Source organism: Vitis vinifera, chromosome 9 (assembly GCF_030704535.1).
Source record: "Vitis vinifera cultivar Pinot Noir 40024 chromosome 9, ASM3070453v1".
In the NCBI taxonomy this organism is placed as follows: domain Eukaryota; kingdom Viridiplantae; phylum Streptophyta; class Magnoliopsida; order Vitales; family Vitaceae; genus Vitis; species Vitis vinifera.
The window spans coordinates 17,452,279-17,476,574 of record NC_081813.1 but is presented as its reverse complement, the minus strand read 5'-3'; the positions used below and the strand labels follow the sequence as shown (position 1 = coordinate 17,476,574).

General features: G+C 34.1%; 1 protein-coding gene across 2 annotated transcripts; it reads right to left on the bottom strand.

Moving 5' to 3' along the window:
* Positions 1-155: 155 nt before the first annotated feature.
* LOC100258621 (phosphatidyl-N-methylethanolamine N-methyltransferase) lies at positions 156-14,886 on the bottom strand. Of its 2 annotated transcripts, none has more exons than XM_002265528.4 (2): positions 14,473-14,886; positions 156-642 (listed from the first exon to the last, which is right to left on the bottom strand). In XM_002265528.4, exons 1-2 carry the CDS (start codon positions 14,715-14,717, stop codon positions 393-395), a joined length of 495 nt encoding a protein of 164 aa, XP_002265564.1. In that variant the 5' UTR covers positions 14,718-14,886; the 3' UTR covers positions 156-392. The 2 variants fall into 2 exon arrangements, with proteins under 2 accessions (XP_002265564.1, XP_059595683.1); XM_059739700.1 differs by lacking the exon at positions 156-642 and adding an exon at positions 725-2,171 and having other exon boundaries at positions 14,473-14,880.
* Between the last annotated feature and the right edge of the window lie 9,410 nt (positions 14,887-24,296).

The window sequence follows — 24,296 nt, the reverse complement described above, 5'->3', positions numbered from 1 at the left end:
ATGAAGAAGATATAGATCTGTCTTTCATTGCACTTGGCTTTGTTGTGCTCTGGTTTTGGTTTTTTGCTTTGGAATGCATTTTGAAGCATTTCAGCAGTAAAATGCAGAGAAACATACGTGAATGCATGATGGTAGACCTTTTCTGCTCTTGATAATTGTCTTGAAAACCATGGCAAAGCATAAACCATGCGGAAAAATGCGTTAATGTCAGTTATAAATTATTTCAAAAAAAAAAAAAAATCTCCTCAACAGAGGGAAAATTTTGAATACAAGTACAGGCTGATAAATGATTGAGATATCAACCTCCTACAGCAAAAGAGCAAAAAACGAGAACCTTCTGCCAAGGATTTATGATTCGAATATGGCTGGTTAGTGTCCAGAAACCTGCACCTTCAAGTGAGTGGCTTGGCACGAGTAGCTGGGTCTTCCTTTGATTCCAGTTTAATTATGAACACGTAGCCCAGTAACCACAGGAGAATATACTGGAAGGGCACCCAAGATATGCACGCAAGAAGACTCATAATGCTTCCTACATACTGAGGATCACTTATAACCCCAAATGGAAATGCTGTTACCCAAGGAATGTTCTTCCCGAAGCGTACACCATAGTAAGTGCCTGCCTCACCAAGCAACTGATATACCCTGTAAGTTGATCACGTTAGGACAACAGAACAGAGATACAGGAGATATATACAAAATATAGAGAAGCAAATAAAACTTGGGCTGCACTTGAAAATAGGTCAGTGATTTCTACCAAATAAGAAATGGGTATTTTCTTTCATGTGGATCCTATTTCAGGATTTACTCAGACTTATTGTGTATCCTCACTCCACTAAACGCCATTCACACCATAGAGATATACATTTTATTGAACAGCTGTAAAATCTCTTTCTTGACTGCACTTACACTCGAAATAAATGAAGCCTCAGCAAAAAGGGGCATTATTAATCAACTTTAGTTGTCAAGCATACAATACAGACTACAAAATATAAGGATTCCACTTCTTTCAGGTACAAATTAGGCTTCTTTGTGCCTATTTGAGCTTAAGAAGCTCACTGCAACACTCTCAATAATCTTCCTTTCCTATTAACTCAATTTGCTAGGTCCTTGTTATTTGAAATTCTCCAAATACTTGTTTTACTGTGGGAACAATATCAGCATACCAATATTTTAATTCTGTCTGTGCTTGGAGATGACACAAGTCTATAAGCATTGTATGTTAACACCCTTCCTTTGCATGTGGAGAGACAAATTAGCTACAAATCAGTCCGGTCTTTACACTTGAAGATGATGACACAAATCTACAAGCAGTATACCAAGCTGACACCCTTCCTCATGTGTCCCATATCCACACATGGAGAGACAAATTACCAACCCAAATTTGCAAGCAGTATATTAGGCTAACACCTAGCCCTAAGTGTTGTCCCATACCCTCATGTGGAGATACATTAGTTACAAATGATTCTGTCTTTGAACTTGCGGATGATGATGCAACCTCATACCCGCAGGTGGAGAGACAAATTTGGGGTTACAACCTACACACAAACAAATGGAGAATAAACAATGGGAGAGATTCGAATTTGAGACCCCTGGTTAACTATAAAGCTAGTGTCATGTTGGGCTTCCAACTTTCCTAAAAGCTTAAATTATTAGGATATGGACCTACAATGTATATTAGGCTAAAAATGCATAAATATGCTTAAAATGAAATTATTAAAGAATACATAATGAATGAACAAAGGAGTATGGGATTTTATTGTTAAAAAAAAAATGATTATATTACTTATAATTATTGAAAAAGAAAATAATTATTACTCATAAATGGTATTCTCCTTGATAAAATCTGTTTCAAATGTCATCTTCAATTTTTGGAGAGCTTAATTATCATCTCATGAACAGAGCATACAGTTTGTAAGATCAAGGAAATTTGCATCAAAGTTGTCTTGGAGCAATATCTGATACCATGGGTTGCATTATCTGATGCTTGGGAACAACACACACATACCATTTCGAATACTAAGAAATTTTTTGGCATTGTTGCTGGGGAGTTGAAATTTGGGTTGCTACTTTCTAAGCATAAGTGATTTTCCGGCATTGTTGTAGGGGAGCTGCCTCTGTCTTCTGCGTGAACATAAATATACCATTCCAAGCACCAACCAATATCGAATTTGCTAAGGTAGCAATAAGAGCACTAATGTTAGATCGCAAGGAAATCTTTGACGATTATTGCACTAGTTTGTTATAATCATCTAAAGATGAGGTAATAGACTCCATATTACCACCTGCAGGTTGAATAGGAGTAGGAACATCAACTCCACCATTGGAAGAGGAGACAATCAGATTAGCCTATGTAGGATGACTAAATTTATCCCAACATTTATCAAAGGTATGATTAGTCCAACCACAGGGTAAGCTTTGCCTATCACTTCTACATCTGCCTTTACCTCCACCTAAACATCAACCTCTCAACCACAAATAGGAGGACCATCTCTACATTGTCCTGTTGATGCAAGTGCAGAAGTATCCCTAATACCATTTCCAAATGAAAAGGACTATAGATCAATGCATTGAAGACAAGCATAAACATTATAGAGAGATGGTAACTTCTCACTAATAAGTTTACCATGTTTGACTCAGCATATTCAAAATCAAGGCTAAAAAGAAATTTAGCAGTCTGAAACTCTTTCCTTTGCCTTCACTGAACCTTAATATCAACAGAGAATGGTTGATACATATTTAATTCCTCCTACTTCCCTTTGAAGGATGCATAGTGCTCATTCACAGGTTTCCCATTCTACTTTACCCCAAAAACATCTTCATAAGATTCTTGAAATATTTTTTTCTTAAGAATACGTCTCTTTAACTGCATCACATATTTGTTTCAAGGTTTGTAAGAACATGAAATTAGCACTAACATAGGGTTCAATAACCTTCCACAACCATGCTATTATCTTGACGTCATCTTGTTGTCATTCATCAAAACTTTTAGATTCCTTGGGAAGGACCTTCAACAAGATGCTTTAGGTTTCCCTTTCCCCCATATACACCCTCATAGTTTTATCCCATTACATCCCTTTAGCTTTACTAAAATAATCTGAATATCAACACTATCTCTCGATTTTTTTATCACTACTAGATGGCATACTTGTTAATTATTGAAAGGAGGAAGCAGGGACTATTGCACTTAAAAATTGAAACAAAGAATGTTAGGAAACTTCAAACACTAACAGATTTTTTATTTTTTTTTTATCAGTAAGTGATATATGTATTGAAAAAGAGATGCTAAAGAAGCGACTCAAATAGTTACAGTATAGAAAACGACTCACCCCCTTACAAAAGAACCCACCCCTCTATGAAAGCACAAAAAACCCTCTTCCTTAATACATGCACACCCAATCTATAAAATCTAATAAGGTCGAAAGACCATCTTTTATCCACACTTTGGTTTCCGACCATAGCAAATACACAAAGGAAATTTTCAGCTTTTGTATAGATAGCACCCCGTCCTCAAAAGCAATTGAATTTCTAGCCTTCCAAATGACCCAAAACAAGCATAACGGTCCCAAAAGCCACGCCACCTTCCTCTTCTTGCCCATAAAGGAACCTCTCCAACCTATTAGAGTTTCCTTAACCGAAAGCGGAAAAACCCAAGAGACTCTAAAAAAAGAGAGGAGCAAGGTCCACACCTCCCTTGTTCTTTCACAATGAAGGAGGAGGTGGTCAATCGACTCCCCGCACTTTTGGCAAAGAAAGCACCTATTTGCCAAAGCCCAACCCCTCTTTTGCAGACGATCCAAAGTTAGGACTCTACCCCACGACGCCTCCCACGCAAAGAAGCTTATCTTGGGTTGAGCATAAGACATCCAAATAATCTTTGAAGGAAACCAAGCTGACGACACCGGCTGCATTGCCCTATACAAGGACTTTACCGAAAAAACCCCATCCTTTGATTCCACCCATCTCACCCTGTCCTCCTCATCCACCCTCACCATCTTTCCTTCCAAACACCTAAGTAACCTTCCCACTTCTTCCAATTCCCAATCATTAAACGGCCTATTGAAAGTAGGAGTCCAACTTCCCCTCCTATCCCCCTCGGCTGTCCACACTTCATTTACCCATGCCTCTTTTGACTTTGCTATGGAAAATAAAGAAGGGAAAGCCTCGCTTAAAGGGCTGGTACCACACCACTTATCTTTCCAAAACCTCACATTCTTACCATCCCCCACCTCATAGCCAAAAAAAGGGGTTACAAATTGTCCCACCTTATTTATAGCTTTCCACAAACCAACCCCATAAGCCTCCCTAATCTCACAAGATCTCCATCCTCCTTTCTCCTCCCCATACTTCCTTCTAATCACCTGATTCCATAAGGCCGTTTTCTCGTTAGCAAAACGCCATGCCCACTTTCCCAGGAGAGCCTTATTGAACAACCCAAGACTCTTTACCCCCAACCCTCCTTTACCTTTATCATCACACACAATCGACCACCTTACTAAGTGAGGTTTCTGCTCAAGAGTGCCTCCTCCCCACAGAAAATCTCTTTATATCTTTTCCGGTCTTATCCTAACCGCCCTTGGAATTTGGAAGATGGACATGAAATAAATTGGCAAGTTGGACAAAGTACTCTGAATTAAGGTAATCCTTCCTCCTTTTGAAATGTACTGTCGCTTCCACATAGTCAATCTCCTTTTGAATCTTTCCTCTATTCCATCCCAAACACCACTAGATTTAAAAGGAGCACCTAAAGGCATTCCTAGGTAGGTGGATGGTAAGTTTCCCACCTTATAACCAAATTCATCAGCTAACTCTCCCACATTTTCAACTCTACCAACTGAAATCTATTCACTCTTTTCCATATTCACTTTTAACCCTGACAAAGCCTCAAACCACATTAGCAACCAGCATAGGTGTGTCAACTGATCCTCTTTAGCTTCACAAAAGACCAACGTGTCATCAGCAAACAACAAATGTGTAATCTGGACCCCTTCGCCCCTTCTTCCCCGAACCAAACAAGGCATCAAAAAACCACCATCAACTGCTCTTTTCATCAAACAACTGAAAGCCTCCATCACTATTACGAATAAATAAGGCGAGAGGGGGTCTCCTTGCCTTATGCCCCTCGAGCTCTAAAAAAAACCCATTGGACTGCCATTCATCAGAACTGAAAATCTGACAGTGGATAAGCACCACTTTATCCAATTACACCACCTACCTCCAAATCCCATTTTCGCCATTACCGCTATCAAAAATTTCCAATCCACATGGTCATAAGCTTTCTCTATATCTAATTTGCACATTATTGCCCCTCTATTATTTTTCAAGATGGAATCTATTGCCTCATTAGCGATCAGAACTGCGTCCATAATCTGCCGCCTCTCCACAAAAGCATTTTAAGATAAAGATATCACTTTATCTAACACTCCTTTTAACCTGTTAGCCAACACCTTAGCCAACCATTTGTAAAGCCCTCCCACCAAACTTATTGGCCTAAAGTCCTTTAAGTCCTCAGCCCCCCCTTTCTTGGGAATCAAAACTAAGAAGGTTGCATTCATGCTTCTGACAAATCTCCCCGTCTCATGAAACTGTCTGAACAAATTCAAGACCTCCACCTTCACAAAATCCCAAGCAAACTGCCAAAAGGCCATTGAGAAGTCGTCCGGCCCTGGTGCTTTCTCACCGCAACAGCCTTTCAACGCTTCAAAGACCTCCTCCTCTAAAAATGGCTGCTCCAGCCTCTCTACCTCCCTCTCTTCCAGCCTCTCAAAGTTTAGCCCTTTAATACTAGGCTTCCAATCACCCGGGTTTGTCAACAGTTCTTGGAAATTTCTGCCAACCTCCTCTTTGATTTCACTTTCCTTAGTAAAACACCTCTCATTCACCTTTATTCTATTCAGTTGCTTCCTCCTTCTATAAGCATTTGCCATTTTATGAAAAAACTTGGTGTTTCTGTCCCCCTTTTTTAGCCAAATTTCCCTAGACTTTTGCCTCCATGATACTTCTTCCAATAGAGCCCACTTCTTATATAACTCCCTTGCCTCCTTCCTAACTTCTTCTTCTTCTATTGACAGAGAACGAACCATTTCTTCCTTGTCCCAGTACTCTATTAAGTTCCATGCTTTCTGTTTCTCTAAATCAATCTGTCCAAAAACCTCTTTATTCCAACTTCTTAACAGCGGTTTTAAGGCCTTTAGTTTTTCAGTCAATATGAAACTAGCCGATCCATTCACTTGAATCCCCTCCCACCACTGTCTCATCACCTCTTTAAAGCCCTCACTTTTCAGCCACATGTTCTCAAATCTAAAAGGCGTGGGTCCTCTCCTCATTCCTCCCCTATCCAGAAGAATCAGGGCATGGTCAGAGATAGGCCTAGCCAAGACAGTTTGGATGGCCCCTTGAAAATGAGTTTCCCAATCCTCAGAAATGAAAAATCGATCAATTCTTGATTTTGATCGATTATTGAGACCACCACACCATGTGAACACCCCCCTTGAAGTGGCAAATCCCTTAATTCTAACTCCTCAACCACCTCTGAAAATCTCCTCATTCCCTGGGTTAAACGGCCTCCTCTGCTCCTCTCAGATGGGAATCTAATCATATTGAAGTCTCCTGCAACGCACCACGGCTCATTCCATAACCCTTTTATTGCCCCCAGCTCACTCCAAAAATCCTCTCTCTCCGCTTTTGCTGTGGGCCCATAAACTCCTGTGAAACACCAACAGAACCCATCCTCACAGCTCTTAAAACGACAAGAGACTATAAATTTGCCCACCTCCATCTCCTCTAATTGCAATACCCTGTTATCCCAAAACACCAACACCCCCCCACCGTCCCCCTGGAATTTAAAGACCCCCATTCCAAACATCTTCCAACCCCAAGGCTTTTGACCAACCCATTTGACATCTCCTGGATTTTTGTTTCTTGAATACACACTAAGTCAACCTTCTGTGATTTAATCACATCCTTTATCACCCTTCTCTTTTCCTTGTCGTTTGCCCCCCTTACATTCCACGACAGAATCCTTAGCTTCATCTACCAGACTCTTGATGGCCCCGATCCTCTACAATTCCTCCATAATTCACCGACCACTCAAGTTTCTTTAATTCACGATCAAATCTCGAAAGTCCCTTACCTTTCCTCTTTTTTCCTGTAACCCTCTCAGAACAATCCCTTCTTTCCCTAATTTTATTGAGGAGTTGCAATATCTCCATTTCAAAGCCTTCCGCAGGCATTCCCAAACACTGACAAAATCTTGCCAGACAACTATACCTCCAACTCTCCTCGTCTTCTTCTTTCTCAACCCCTTCGCCTCTCCCCTCTTCCAACATAAAAGAAACCCTCACTCCCATCTGATCGTCCCTTACTTCCGCCGGACACACTCTCAACGGAGTAAAGTTTAACTTCCCTTCACTTTCCTCCTTCACGGCGTCATTACCGCACCTTTCATCCATCTCAATCACAGCCCCCTTTCCCCCAGAGAGAGTAGAAGAAGAAGAGACCCGTCCCCCCCAAAAGCACATCGCAGAGGGCTCAAGATTGGAGTACCTGGAATTTTCCTCCATCAGCCACTCAACCGCAAGGGAAGCCCTTTGTTTCTCGCTTCTCTCCGCTGCAGACGGCATCCCGTTGGGCAAGAGTTCTTCTTCGAACCAAATCTCTGAACGCGATTGTCCTAAAGAAGCCCTAGCTTCTTTTAAAATACTTCCCTTTGTGGGCCTAAAAGAAGTGCCAGCCCACAAGGCCTCAAAAGACTGTCCTTCTCTCATAACCAGATTGGGCCTGCAATCCTCCCTATCCGGCCCAACCCAAAAGGAATTTAAATGGCCAGCACTGTAGGCCCGCCCTGAAACTCCACTGGACTGCCCCTCTTCCCAGCAGTCCCGCGGTCCATTGGGCTTTTTCTTCACTTTTGAAGCCCATTCCAGATGGTCTTGAGAGCCTTCACTGTTGGGCTTGCATTGGTTAAGCCTAATAACCCCTTCATTTAAGCCCACCATTCCTTTCCCTTTTCCACCATACTTCTTCCCTACGACTAAAAAAGCTGCAGCTGTACCAAACTTCCCATCTTCAACAGGCTTTTCTTCCCCTCCATCTTTTCTGGCTGAGTCTGCCCCCACCTCCTCTGCAACACACCAACTTTCTTTCCTTTTGCTACTCCTACTCTCCGCGTGTGAGCCCACTTCCCGTTCTTCCCTTGCCTTCTCCTTCTCCCCCCCTGTCATCTTCTTCATCGGCAACACCTTTGAAAACCATGGTAGCCTCTCCCACCACAGCTGTAAATCATAGCAGTAATCGTCTACCACTAAGTGCATAGTTCCCGGAAATAAATTACCCCTATTCTTTACCAAAATTCTGGCCCACTGGATCTGAGAATAATTCTTTGTTTCTCTATCCACCTCCACAAAGCCTCCACAACAGTCCCCTACTCTCTTAAAAACTTTTTCACTCCAACAATGAAGCAGGAGTCCCACCACTCTTACCCAGACATTTTCAACTAGGCTTCCTACCTTTGAGCATCATGCCTCCACGCTCCATCTCTCTAAATGCAACACTTTGTCATTAAATCTTTGTGTCCCCCTCTTTAGTGTTCTCTCTGCCTCATTTTCATCTTCGAATTCCAGCAACATGAAGGGACCTCCCATACTCTTCACCTTCAATCCTTATATTCCAACTGTGCACCCCCCATTTTCTGACCGACTGCAACTCCGACTCCCCCACTGATCCAGCACCCCAACTTCCAACAAGGCACCGACCCAATCCTTCCTTCCTGTCACTCAACCCTCTCCCTTCCAACTTGAAGCCATAAAGCTTCTCCTTCACCTTGCCTTCCAGCTTGCTCCTTAGTCACTTCCACAAAGGTCTTCTTCGTACTCTACACCTTCTTTTCTTGGTATCTTCCATCCATTTTCTCTATTGCCACCACTTTCAGCTTTGATTCACCTCGATGAACTTCTTCTACCTTCATATCCTCAAATGTTACTACCCCTAAACCCCTAAGTTTCTCAGCAAACAAGGCCCATCCTCCTATCAAACCCTTTCCTTCGGGGACAACTACACAAAACCTCTTAGCCTCTACATCAATCACAGAACAGAGGATGAATCTCCCCGACCCATTTTCGCGTCTTTCCACTTTAAACTTTCTACCTTCTTCCTCCTACACTTTATCTAATCTTCCTTTCCTTTCCTCCCTACAGCATTCTTCAAGACCTTCCAAAAACTTTCTCAAACTTGTCACCCCAAATCTGATTCAGGAAGAGAAACCTCTGCTCCTTTCCACAATGGTACCTCGTATCTTCCCTCTAACTTCCTCTACTAAAACCTCAAACGTCTTCGACTCAATCGCAAACCAACACATTCCCCCTCTCATTTCCAAAATCTCACGACATATATGTAACTGCTTATCTGTTAGTGATCCTGCAGCCCATCACCCCATCTCAACAACACAAAGAGCAGTAACATTTTTTCTCTATTTTTGCATGAAACAAGGAATAGTCTACTCCTGCTTCCTAGAGTGGGTGATGCACTCTTCAACAAGACTAACTAAATTACCTCTCCAGCTCATTATAAAACAATATTATAAATTTAACAATATGAGCTCAGGAAGGACCTTATGGAAAATCCGTAGAGCTTGGCATTGCAAGTCTGATGGAAGTTCACTCCAATGAAAATCTTAAGTCTATAGAGGGAGAGAAAAAATCCAAATGTTCCTAAAATTCTTTCTTTAAGCTTCTAATAGTTCAAACACTAACAGATACTTGCACTATACTTGCATTACACAACACAATCAATCACATAGGCACTGGTGCTAGAAGTCATTGTAGTATAATGTAGTAGATCATTGTAGCACGTTACTACAGCATTTACCATGACACATTACCGTAGCGCACTGCGACAATGCAAAAAAAGGAAGGTGGAAAGTGTTAAGGATGTTTTTTTTTTTTTTTTTTTTTTTTACAATTAGGGTTCCAAATCAAACGCTACCATGTTGAGTGAGAAAGAAAAGAATAATGTCTCATTCTTCTTAGAAAATATTTTCTAAAACAATTTTTGAAAACTATTTTCTGATGTTTTATAGAACAAAAGTCTATTTGAGAACTTGAAATGTTCTTAACTTTCATTTTTTCTTTTCTTTATTTTTTTTTTTTTTTTTTGATAGGTTTGAAATGTTCTTAACTTGTTCTCTATGTTTTTAAATATTTTTCAAAACTAACTTTTATTTGTCGTGTTATATTTTCAATCATTCTTTATATTTGTATAATTATTTTTTAAGAACATATTCTAAGAAAACATCCTAAGAACATATTTTAGTTGTTATTAAGAGCAAAAAATTGTTTTATGTTTTCTAATTGTCAAACATGGTTTCCTGTTTTTTTGTTTTTAAAACAAAAAAACAAAAATTAAAAACAACTTCCAAACATACCCTAAACTATCCCTTAATAACTACTATTTTTTATTTATTTATTTATTTATTTTTATAGATAAATCACAGAAATTTTATTAGAAAAAGGGAACAAGAAGGCAACCCGAAGCATACAGGGAGTATACACGAGATACCACAAGACAAAAAACGCAAAAAAGCAAACACCCACCAGCCCTCAACTAGATCCCACTAATAACTCTTTAATAGGCTTCAAAAGAACATCTTCCCTTAAACAAATAGTACTTGATGAAGTGAACTGTCATTAACTCAAATGTGGCTTTTAACTAGTGTAGCAACTCATTCCTTCGAAATCAAATCAATTTCCATAAGGTAGTTAACTATTATATGGTTCATTCATATTAGTCCACCCCTCTTGGCTATATTTTAGAGGTTCCTAACAAATCCTTTTTTACCACTCTATCAAGAGAAACACCAACTATCCAAGGAATGGCCAAACATAAGGTCAACTACCAACATGCAACCCTCTTTTCTTAGGCTCTGATCAGTGGTCTAGAACTAAGCATGTAAACACAACAATTACAGGGCCCTAATATAAAGCTTTTATTAAAGCCATTGGATAAAGATTTATCACAAGGATATCTAAAAGATACTACCAAGTCAATCTCCAACAGTGAACTACATGATTTAGAGACCATAAATTGCACTAGATAAGTTTCATGGGTGCAACATGTTACAAATGGGCCAAATTCACTAACCAATCCCATGTTACCTTCACATATGTGGACTAAAAGCTGAATTAGGCTCATTTTGGATCAAGATGCATCAACATTTCTCCAGGTTAGGATTGCACTAAAATCATCCTCACAAATCTTAGAAGGCCTTGGATCTACCACAAACGTGTCAAATGTTTCCTCCAAAGCATTATTAGTTCATTGGTTGAAGATGTTAAAGGATCACCACTCAATCAACACCAAGTTGAAACAAATTCAATTAATGGTATGTATTGAACAATGGGAGATGGTCAAGATCCTTATTAGGATGCACATGGTAAGAGGGTAGTCAATATTTTTTTTTACTTCAAGAGCATGAAGCCTCTTGTAGGTTCTCTAAAAAAGTTCTGCAAAATGCCTACTTTGTACACATATATCTTTTTAGTTTTTTTCCAGTCTTTTTCTACAATTGGGAAGAAATAAAATTTTCATTAAGATCTCAATTAAATAAATTTGGAAAATATGAGAAACTTGTTAGTAGATTGACAAACTAGTGGATCAAACAAGAGAACCATTCTTTCTCACTCCTAACCCTGACCCAACCCTCCATGAAAAGGAAAAGAAAAAGAAAATTCACAAATGATCAATCAAGGATATGTGAGAGGTAAATTTGTAACTCCCAAACAGTATCGATCCAATCTAGAAAAAACCTAGGTTGTCGTTTAGACGATAGTAAATTGCAACTACAGAAAAATCTGGTAGGGAAGACTGTTGGAAAAATCGGTGCTATAACACAAATTTTCCACATAAGAGCATTTGATAACATGTTATGGCAAACACTAATACTTCCATTACAACTAAAAAGGATTGAAAAATAAGGTTGGAGCCACTTATTGTTGAATCTTGAGTGCACCTCCTATATTTGATTTTAAAGTATGAATTCATATCTGGAAATTTGCTTGAATTTTACTACCCTAATGATAAAATGACCCTTTTAACAACTTAAAGTTCTCAGTACTATAGTTTCAACACTAAATCTTTTCAGTAGTAAAATTTCAGCACTATCAAACTCTCCCTTGGGCTAAATTGTTAAAAAGAAACAAGGAAAAACCAAGAACAGATACTTCATTGTCTTAGCACCATAACCTTCAACATTCGGAATTTATGGCATCTCAGCAAAACCATCACAATTGAATTGGCCAAATAGTACCTAATACTAATATGAAGCAAACTATGTGCTATTTATTATGTAATCCCTTAAATATTTCACTTTTATGCAATTATCCTAGGAGAGGAACTTCATTTGTAGGTAGTTATCCTACAAGAGAAACTTGTTGACAAGTTACATGCAATAATCCCCCATAAGAGCATCGAAAAGACAGGCCAAAGGAAGCTCACTAGGGGGAATACAATTTGAAATTCATAAAGAAAACCATGACATCCACTAAATCTTATGAAATAAGATAACTAACAAGATAAAGTAAAATTTAGGTGAACATGTGCAAGAACACATAACCATATTACATGTACACTAATCAAAATTGCTACATGACAAACTCAATTTTTATACATAAGATTAGAATCATGAAGAATTGGTGGAAACCAAACTGATTTTAGTAACAGAACAATACAGAAATATGAAGATTCAAGCATGAGAAGCATTAAATTTGCTAGTTAGCTATGTTGCTAAAATCCAAAATCAATCTTAAGCAACTCAACTTGAAAGCAGAAATGCATTGCATTTTCATCTATAAAAACATTTTCTTTACATATAGAAGAACAAAATATAAAAGAAACAAAGAAGCATTACACAATGTGATGTGGACCACATACAATCCCAAAAGCCTAAGCTAATAGGAGATAGAGGTAGCTCCACATATAAGGCTCAACTAATGTTGGTAATCAACTGATGTGCGACATGGGACTTTCATCCGCCCTATATCAAACACCCCCACTCAATTGTTGATGCCCACATCAGTGGGTGCAGGGTGAGTCAAGCCAAACCTTGCTCTAATACCAAATTATGCAGGACCACACACATTCCTAAAAGCCTAAGCTAATGGGAGGTACAAGTAGCTCGGCCCAACCAATCGATGTGGAACATTGGAGTTCTATCCGTCCTATGCATTAAACCTTTTGAAGCAATTTTAACTTTAAAGCATGGCACTTAACCTTGCTAAACTTTCAAATGACGTTCAAATCAGGGCACTACTCCTGTGGGTCACTCTACATAACAGTCAACCTATATCAATAACTAATCTAAGTTAATTCAACTGTGGATAATTACTAACTCAATTTACCTAAAAACTAATGTAAAAGAAAATGATTAGGAAAAAAAAAGTAATATTCAAACACATTGGATGTTTTAGCCAATGAAATTGGCATTTTTCAACCAATAACCCAGTAGGAGAGTTAAGGAACTCAACCTAAACCAACAACAAATCTATTAAAACATTAGTAGGAGCAAATGCCCTGATTAAAAGAAAAATAGCATCAAATAATTTCTATCATCTCCTAACATTGACATTTATAATGGGTTTATTTTAGTATCCCAACTCCTCTCTCTCTACTGCACACACAATCAATCACACCCAGTACAAAAGCAACCGACTAGTGTTACCACAACCAATTCAGTATGGCTAAGATCCATTCACAAATAACATGGATTTAATTTTTACACCCAAACTTTACCTACAATAAAAGAAAGTAAAGACCTAAAGTTGAGGGGACTTGCTACAGGCAAACAGAGGCCAAAGAAACTGAAAATCTTTATAATCCAGTAGGGAAGTTAAATACCTGAACAACGTTTAAGCTGACACCTAACCCACATCCATACTACTTAGGATAGTAGTAAAGACTTGTTGAACCAAATGCCCCCATTCAACCAAGAATAACTCATTCAAAATAGCATCATAGAAACTCCAAATTCCTTCATCCATTAACAGTAATATTTATAATGGGTTTCATATTGCTTCCCAATTCCTTTCTATTCTACTGCTCGCTGCAACCAATATGGAATCTACAACTCTAATACCCATTCATAAATTAGCATCCATTTCATTTTTTAACACAAATTTTAACCAGAGAGGGAGCCAAAATGACCAGAATAATAAAACACACTAGAGGCAATTCCCATTATCGCTACAATAAATGTAATATCCACAACAGTTACCCATTTACAGATTAATATGCATTTCTTTTTTAATTCAAACTTCATCCCTAGAGAAAGAAAACAGAGCCCTGAAAGATAATATACCCCACTAAAATCAGTCAACCATTGTTGCTACAACCAACTTGGGATTCACAAAGGTCAATACCATTTACAAATTGAGATACATTTCATTTATGTAAATTTTAACTAGAGAGAAAAAAAAAAAAACTGACCTGAAGTTCAGGAACTGGCCAAATCCAAAGAGAGGCCAAAAGAAAAGAGGGGGAGGCCAAGAGAGGGAGGCGACAGAGAAGAGAGAGAGAAACTGAAGCAGCTTCAAGGCGTGAGCCACGTGAGCCATCACGTTCGAAGGGTCTCGCTTAATCCCACAAAGATCCACCCATGTCTGAGGATATGTCCACAGCCAATAGTAGAATGGGAACGGAAGCAACACCCCTATACCCGCCAAAATTCCCATTTGCCTCGCCACTTTTCTCCTCAAAATTCACTTAATAAACAATCTTTTCGTCCGAAAATTTTCGCATTGGGGAGGGAGGGACACCGTATCAGACTATTTCAGAGCCCATCCATCCCACTCCGTTTTGTACACCCTAAGGCAAAGTGGGACCAAAGAGTACGGGGTCGTAAAAAGAGCTTTAGTTTGGTGCCTTTTTTTTATTAAATAATCCTTTTTTTAAGAAAAAAAAAATGCATTTTATAGCATGTTTACAAAAATATCATACTTTTTTTTTTTTTTTTGTGCACATAGATTTTTGGGAGAATTGTGTTTTGGGCCCAGTTAGGCCCAAAAATTAATAAAAGATCCTCCCACACCTATAATTGATTGTAAGGATATAAGGTTGGAATACACAAAAATACCCATTTTTACTTACACCCATCATTTTGTCTTTATACTACCACCTTTACATGCCCCATCCATAAAATTCTCCTTTATTTAATCATTTTTTTATTTTTTATTATTTTTTAAATTCCTTTAAAAATAATTGAAAAAGCAACATTATTTTCTATTTTTAAATTATAAATAAATAAAAATTATATTAATGATTCAAAAATTATTTTGGAACATACTTTTGAAAAAAATATTAATTTAAATGAATAAAAATTATTTTTTACATTTTACAAGTAAATAATTTAATGATTAAAACACTATTTAAAATAAATATATTTACTATTTTTTTTCTTTTATACTAAAAAGTATTTTAAAGTTTATTTTTATTATTATTATAAAATAAAAAGTTTAAAGTTTTTTTTTGTAATCTTTTTCTTTCCATAGTTTAATAATTTTTTGAACATAGACTTTTGTAATAAGTTATATGAATGTTCCAAATTTGTTTATTAAGGAATTTTTTTAATGATTTGAATTAATTGAAAATTTATTGAAATGAGAAAAAAGAAAAAGAGAGAAAGATGATAGATGAAGAGTTTTTATTTTAAATATCCAACTAAAATGTTTTCGTATTTAGAAATGGATTATATCAATACATAGTATAGTAGAGATTGATTTTTTTCTCATACAAAAGGGGTAAATGATATGTTTACTCATTTTAAATAAAAACAAGTAGTTAAAAATTATATAGATTATGTTTGAGATTGGTTTTAAAATATTTTTTCTAGTTTTTATTATTTTTTTATTTTTAAAAATTATTTTTATTTTCTATATTGTCTCTTTTTTAAAATACATTTAATTAAAAAAATGAAAAATATTTTTAAAAATGAAAATTGAAGACCTTGTTTAATACTAAGATAATAAAAAGAATTAAATTTCATTTATTAATTATTCTTTTTTATTTTTAAAATATAATATGTTCACAATTAAATAAAGGAATTGGTCAATTGTATATTTTTTTCACAAAAATGTAATATGTTCATAAAAAAATTGGATTGAAGTTTTTCATCATTTTTTTAATCAAACTACTAGAATCATGTTTAATACAAATATAGGCATATATGCACTACGGGAATATGAAATTTGTGTCACTATATAAGAGTATTTACTAACTGTATAAGGGAAATGTACTAAGTGTACAAGCAGTGTATAAGATTACCATTTATAAAATATTTCAATCTATTTTGAACCACTCCTTTATTTTCCTTATCACCCACAAATTGCATACTCATGTCATGCACTTTATTTAACTCCCATATGGAAATTCCGATACTTTCCCTAATAATGATGTTTGGGAAAAAAAAAAACTAACCCTAATTCATCCATCCTTTTATTAGTTAAACCATTAGAAATATGGTTAACATACCTACATGGACATATTACTTAGGATAGATATATTGTACAATGGTATTACACTAATTGTACAAGGGAAATGTACTAAGTGTACAAGGAAAATGTACTAAGTGTACAAGGGTGTACAAGACTACCATCTATAAAAAAATTTAATCGATTTTGAATCACTTTTTCATTTTCCTTGTCACCCATAGATTGCATACCTATGTCATGCAATTTATTTAACTTTCACATGGAAATTTCGATACTTTTCTTAGTAATAATGTTTGGGGAAAAAAAATTTAATCCTAATTCATCCACCATTTTGTTAGCCAAACCATTAGAAATAAGATTAATATACCTACATGGACACACAACTTAAGAGGGATATATTGCACCATTGTACAATGATGTTACACTAACTGTACAAGGGAAATGTACTAAATGTATAAGGGAAATATACTAAGTGTACAAGGGTGTACAAGGTTACCATTTATGAAAGATTTTAGTTAATTTTGAATCATTTCTTTATTTTCTTTGTTACCCATAAATTATTTATGAAATTTACACTATTATATAAGGGTGTTACACTAACTATAAAAGAGTATTCCAAAATTAAAGTGTTTATTACAAGTAAACCGAATAAAATATATATTTTTACTATTTTACCTTTATAAACATAATGTTAGTAGATATTAAAAAAATCATATTTAAATAGAATTAAAAAGGATAAAAAATTATCTTTGTAACATTTGTAATTTTTTTTATAAAAAATCATTAATTTAAATTATCAAGTTAATTTAAAATAATTTTTTTGTTGTAATTATAGTTTTGAAGATTCTACGATTTTTATATTATTACTTTTAATTTATTTTCTTTGATTTTTTATTTTAAATTTCATCTAAACTTGTTTTTTCTTACATTTATATGTTTTCTATTATATCCTTATTTAAAGTGATTTTCATCTAATTTGTGTTCCATTATATTCTCTTTTCAATTTTAATGTGTTGTTATGCCTCTTTAGATAACAAAAGATTTTGTTATTTTTCATCTACAAAACTTTATACAAAAGATATCATGTACGAGGAAAAAAAATAAAAAAAAGAGAAAATTATGATATAATTTACATACACATCTCTTAATATGATACATTTGCTTAACTTAATGACATCATGCTTTAATAATTTAAACCATGTCAAGTCCACATCTATTTTAGATTTAAAAGGGCATTTGAATATTTTTCAAATTATTAAGTTATAATACATTATTCAATTAAAAATTAATTATCACTATTAGTTAAAAAATGATCATGTTACAAAATAATATATTAAGATAATATCAATGTATTGTCCAAAAAATAGAGAAAATATTCAAATAATTGTCTACAACCTTAAAGATATTTATATATATATTGGATAAAAAAGAATAATAATATTTTTTAAGGTGTTTAAAAAATATTTATTATATATTTTGTAAGTTTAAAAAAAAATTATGAGGTATTTAAAAAATATTTACTTTAAAAATATAGTAATAATCATTTTCAACCATTGATTTCCAATATTTAATTTATTAGGCATGGTTTTTGGGAGAAAAATAATTGATGAAAATAGTAACACTTTTCTATAAAAGAAATAATTTACATGTCCCATCAATTAATATGTGAGAGAAAAAGACAAGGTGAATGATGAAAGAGAGAGGGAAAAAAAGAATAAAAGAGGGTAGGAAATTAGTTGTTTTCTTTTTCTTTTTGACAATAAAGGGCATTTTCGAAAAATTGAATGTTTCATATCTTTCTTTTCAATTTGTAAACTTTCTTTAGGTGTTGGGCTTAAATATGGAACTTATGAGGATCTTTTATTAATTTTTGTGCCCAACTGGGCCCAAAACACAATTCTCCCTAGATTTTTTTGTAGTAATTGGGCCACAAACCCTCGTCATCCCTTTACCACTTGAGTCAGGCCTCAAAGGGCACATAAATGATGCTACATGCGAAAATCATCTTTTTAAGAAATAATTTATTGGTAATATATATCTCAACTTTCATTTTTTTATTTTTATTTTTCTTATTTCAAATAAAATTATATTTTCAAAATCAGATTCTTATACGAGTATAGATTATAAATGTATACTAAAATCATCTTTAAAAATATCATTTTGTTGATAAAATTATTTTTAAAAAAATGGTAAGGAAAATAATTTTTTCATATTTAATATTATTATGAAAAATACGAAAGAAAGTTAAATATAATTAAAATTATTAAGAAAATTGTATATTTTAAAATTATTTAATCTATATATAAAAGAGTTAAGTCCGTAAAAAAAGTTTAAAATAATATAAAAAAATAATCTATTAACTTTAAATCTAGTCTTTATCTTTTTTCACTTTTTCTTTCTATTAGGAATTTGAGGCTAATCCAAACTATGGTAATCACCCTAGAGAGGGGATAAATAGGGTGATAGTCTCTTTTTCACAAATTTAAACTATGCAAAAATAAGAGACAATTATATGCAAATATATAATAAACAAAATAAACACAATTGCATATAATTTAAAAGAGTTAGGGAAGAGAGAATACAAACACAAGAGTTTATAGTGATTTGACACTTCCTTGCCTACGTCCACTCTCCTCAACCTCCTAACCGAGTGAGGGTTTCACTATCTTAAAGCTTCAACCAAGCTTCCAATCTCTTTACAATTGGATTATGATTCCAATTCACCCCTTTGGACTTTTGGCTCCAAGCACCCTTTACACTTCTTCAAGAGATATCCCTCTCTTAAATAATCTCTCAAGTGATACCCCTCACTTGAGAAAATTCCTCACAAAAATATACAAATAATGATCTTACAAAAATCCTAGTAATAGAACTTTAGGCTCAAAGATACAAGAAAAACTAGGATTGAATGGTGCACTAAAGATATGCAAGTTATGAAACAATGGTGCACTCAAAAACACTCTTTCAAGGCTCAAATATAATCAAGAATGATTTGTGAAGGTTAAGCTCATGAAACAATGAAGATTGGAGCATTTTTATAGAAGAAAAAAGTCAAACTAACCGTTGGGGGGTTCGACCAGTCGAGCTAGGGGTCAACCGGTTGACTAGCCGTTAGGAAAAGTGATCGTTGGGCCTCAACCGGACCTCAATCGGACATCAACCGAACCTTGACCAGACCTCAACTGGTTGAGGTTCAACCTTAACCAGGAAGAGAAGGCCACTAGGAGAGAGAGAAACTTTTTGGCCTCCCTCAACCGGTCCTCGACCGGACGAGCACAACCGGTTGAGTCATTTTTTTGGCTCAACACTCAACCTTTTTCAACTTAAAACCTTTTAACACAAGTTTGAAAATTATTTAACACAAGGTTTTAGTTAAAAACATGAAACCATCCAATTCTTAAGATATTTAAAACAATATCTTGGATGATTTTGGTGCATAAATAAAGAATGAAATGCATGAAAGTCCTAGTGCACCAACAACCTTACAAAGAGATTTTAAGAAGCTTTGGTCTTGAAAAACTCTTCTTTTTGAGGTGGTCTTCTTTTTCATGATTTCTCCTTGGTTTGATTTGTCTTTGTGATTGCCACTTTGGAAATCATCTTGCCTAATCACACTTGAAATATGATCATTAGTTCTAAACCTTGTTTTGTTACCATCAAAATCAAGATTAACCAAACCTTGGTTTCACACTTTCCTTTTACTTTTTGTCTCTATTTTCTTTCCCTTACACTTTCCTTCAAACTTTATGGGAATCAAACATAGCCTATATTTTCCAAGATAGATTTAAGACTTTCGTTATCTAAAATGAAAAATTAACAAAACACATGCAATTGTGTAAAAAAAAAAATCATCAATTTGGTAGGGCTTTGCATAAAATTGGTTATTTTTGCTTCAATCAAACAATCAAATTGTTTTTAAATGTTATTTATGACCATTTAAAATAAATATATAGAGATGAAAATAGAATCAGCCTTTTGGACCAACATCTCCTATCCATAGAACAAGTTTTGAAATTCATATTTGACTTTCTTTTTTCCTTTTTCCTAGAAAATCTTGATCAAATTTAGGTATTAATATGTTAACATTTGCTTCCATTGTATATAAAATTAAATAAAAAATATTTTAATTTATTTTTTATATTCACCTTTTTCAATATTTGTAAAATAACATGTAACTTTATTTTTCATAAAAATAAAATATTAAAATTTATGAAAAAATATTTATTTATGAATTAAATTTATTTTAATATAACTAAATAAAAATAAAAATAATTAAACTAGGAGGGAGAGAGCTATGTCTTCATATTGGGTAACCTACATACAATAAAATGACAGCACACTGATCAATAATCATCATCATGTAATAATCAATGATAAAAAAGAGTTATGTTCATTCATGTCATGCTTTCAACATCATTATCTCATAATCAAACCAACAATATCAATATTTCATGCTTGTTACCTCCCATATCTAGCTAAGAATTAGTAAAATCCTATATGGGCATTGTTAGCGTAAGGATTTTCCCCTAAGTATATTTTGACAATAATAAAATAAGGTTAAGAATACTAACTTGTTTAAATTAAATAAAGTTTCAAGTTTTATTGTTAAAATTAAAATAAAACTCAAGATTACTTAGAAGATATTCAATTGTCACGAAGAGATGGATCCTTGAAGACTTGAAACGTTTAAAAACTAATGTAAGATGAATCTCATGTGTGCACTTAGGATAAAAAATAAAAAAAATAAAAAATAAAAAATTATCCACTTCCAATGCATTCATTCGTACCTTGTTTTCAAATGCTTAAGTTATTGGAAGATTAGAACTAAGTTTAGAAGCATTTTGGGCTAGTTTTACCGAACTAGTCAAGGGTACCCTAAACCAATTGAACCAGTTGGGGAACTAGTTCAACCGATTAAGCCTTCTTGGTTGAGGATTGGTTAAGCCTGCTTAACAATATTCCTTTTCTTTCAATAGCTAGTGTCATGCCCCAAAACCCACTCGAAGGGCATGACGGTCATTTCACACTTTAAGCCCAAAAGCTTAGAGTGGAAACGACACAAACATTCATATTGTAACTGAAAATTTACCAATTACCAAATTTTTGTTCAGAGTAGTAGGACAAAATTCTAAAATCTCCAAGTATCAACTTAAAAAAACTAACACATCAATCAAAGTGTTATTGTCCAAATAACTCCAAATTCAAATAATTTAAACGGGAATTAAATTTTTAACATCTAAACAATGTCCAAAAAATAAAGTTTGAACCAAACTCCTAACAAAGAAAAAATTCCCAACCCTAGCCATCACTCCTCGCCCGAACTAAAAGTACCTGAAAATTTATCAACAAAGGGGCATGAGCTTAAAGCTCAATAAGGAACATCAATGCAGTTTCATGGATCAAACATTTTCAATCATGCTTGTAAATAGGAGATATAACATATACTTATTTTTATAAAAACTTTTGAGTTCAAAAATACTAATACATTCAAACTTTTCAACAAAACTTTCTCATATTCATTTCAAAACAATTTCTCATCAAAACCAAATCAAATACATTCAAAATATCTTTACTCTAGTCATCAAATAACAAATGGTGCCCAATTAGGTGGGACTTCACAAATGAGTGGCTAGTTTCAAATTTGTTCTAGTTAAGGTGAACAAATCCAAATGTCAACAATTATAACCCGTTGACTAGGGTCATAAAGTCAACTATTATAACCCGTTGATTAGGGTCATATAATATCAACTATTATAACCCGTTGATTAGGGTCATAAGGTCAACTATCATAACCTGTTGACTAGGGCCATAAGGTCAACTATTATAACCCGTTGACTAGGGTTATATAATATCAACTATTATAACCCATTGATTAGGGCCATAGAAATGTCAACAATTATAACCCGTTGACTACGGTCATAGGAACCAGAGTCAAACACTTTATTTCATTAATTCAAACTTGCAAAACAAAATATCATATCTCCAAAAATTTTCACTTTTCATAAATAAACAAAGAAGATTCTCAAATATACTTTCCATACAAAACACATATTTGATCCATGCAAAAAGATAAAAATAATATTTTTGCACTTTTCAAAATACAATATAAAAAGGAAATTATTTTCTTCTATTAAAATCTACATTAATTTTCCTTACCTTGAAGAAGCACTCAAAATCTTGAAGTATTTAACTCTGAAGAATTTCCTCTTCACCTAACATAATATCATACACAATATTGATTATTGATTATTTATCCAAACATATAGATTTGAAAATCCTAAAAATATTTTATTTAGTATTAGGGATCCTAATCAATTTCTCATATTAATATTATTACCATCCAATATTATTTTCAACTTCCTAAACAATAATTTATTTCCTTTTTTCTAACTTATCTAAAATAAATCTTTTAAGAATATTTATTTGCATTAAACTATTATTACTATTATTTAAATCTCCTACCAAAACTTAACAAATACCCCATGCAATTTTATTTTTTTTCAACATGTCAAATCCTTCCTACGCTTCTTTCATCATTTTTTTTTTCTTCTCTAAAGTCAAAACTTTTAACTTCCATACTCACAATTTTATGTAATTTTAACATCCAAAATTATATAGTTCTTTTAATTTTTTTTTTTTATCTAGATCTATTCATTTGAGTAATCAAAATTTATTGATCTCCATTAATAAATCAAACTATGTTCATAAATTTTTAATCTTTTTGACCTAGAAATTAATTAAACGAACTCTAATCAAAATTGAGATATTCCAAATAATATCTAAAGTGTTTAAAACTAATTAACGAATATAAAATATTAATTTAAAGATTAAAAATCTTACTTGAAAATTTGATCTTCAAACCCTAAACCTTCAACCCTATGCTCTCTTATCTTTCTGATCTCTGTTTAAAAGGGTTTTTTGAATAGAGAATATAGGAAAGATATAATTTATATATAGGGGTTTTAAATACGAAAAGACCTTTTTTCCCTTATTAAATTACTTTAATTAGTTAATAATTTCTAAATTATGATTTTTACCCCTAAATTGGGTTTGGAGCATTACAGCTAGTGTCTAGTAAGTTGAGATCCAATCAAGGCTAAATCTCACCAACAACCACTTGTAGAGCATTAAACGCATTAACAACTACTCAATTGGTCAAACCGAAGCTCAATCGGTCGAGAGCTTTTTGCCCAATTTTGGGTGTTTAAGTGGTTTTTCTATAAATTGGAGAGCTCCTATGCATTTATTAAGAAAAGAAAACATATATTTATATGCTTACCATTCATTTTCTCTCATTCAAAGTTCTCTACTCAAGTGCATTAAGTCTTTCACTAGCAAATTGTTTAGTGCACCTTTTCATATCATCCTAACTATTTTTTTTTGTATTAAGCCTTACTTGTGCTAGGGTTGAGTGTATTAAAATCCCTTTTTCTTTGCTTAAATTTGAGTGGTTGAGACTTTAAGTTGGTGAAGAATTTGAAGGGAGTGTAGTACCCATTGGACCATGAATTCAAGTGTATAAGATTGAATGTTTGGTTTGAAGCCTTGATTAGTGGAAGTCCCACTTAGAAAGGAAATTAAAGAGAGTGAATGTAGGAGGGATTGTCAAACCACTATAAAGTGTTTGCACTTTTCCCTTTATCCTTTACTTATTTGCTTTAATTGTTGTTTTTTTATTGTTTAATTGAATCATTTTTGTAAAGTTTTTAATCACTCAATTCACCCCTCCTCCTTCTTGGGTATTTTCCTTTAATTAATCAACCTTGTTTCATAGATATATCCATATCTTTTGAGGCTCTAAACTTAAGGATGTCAACCTCCATT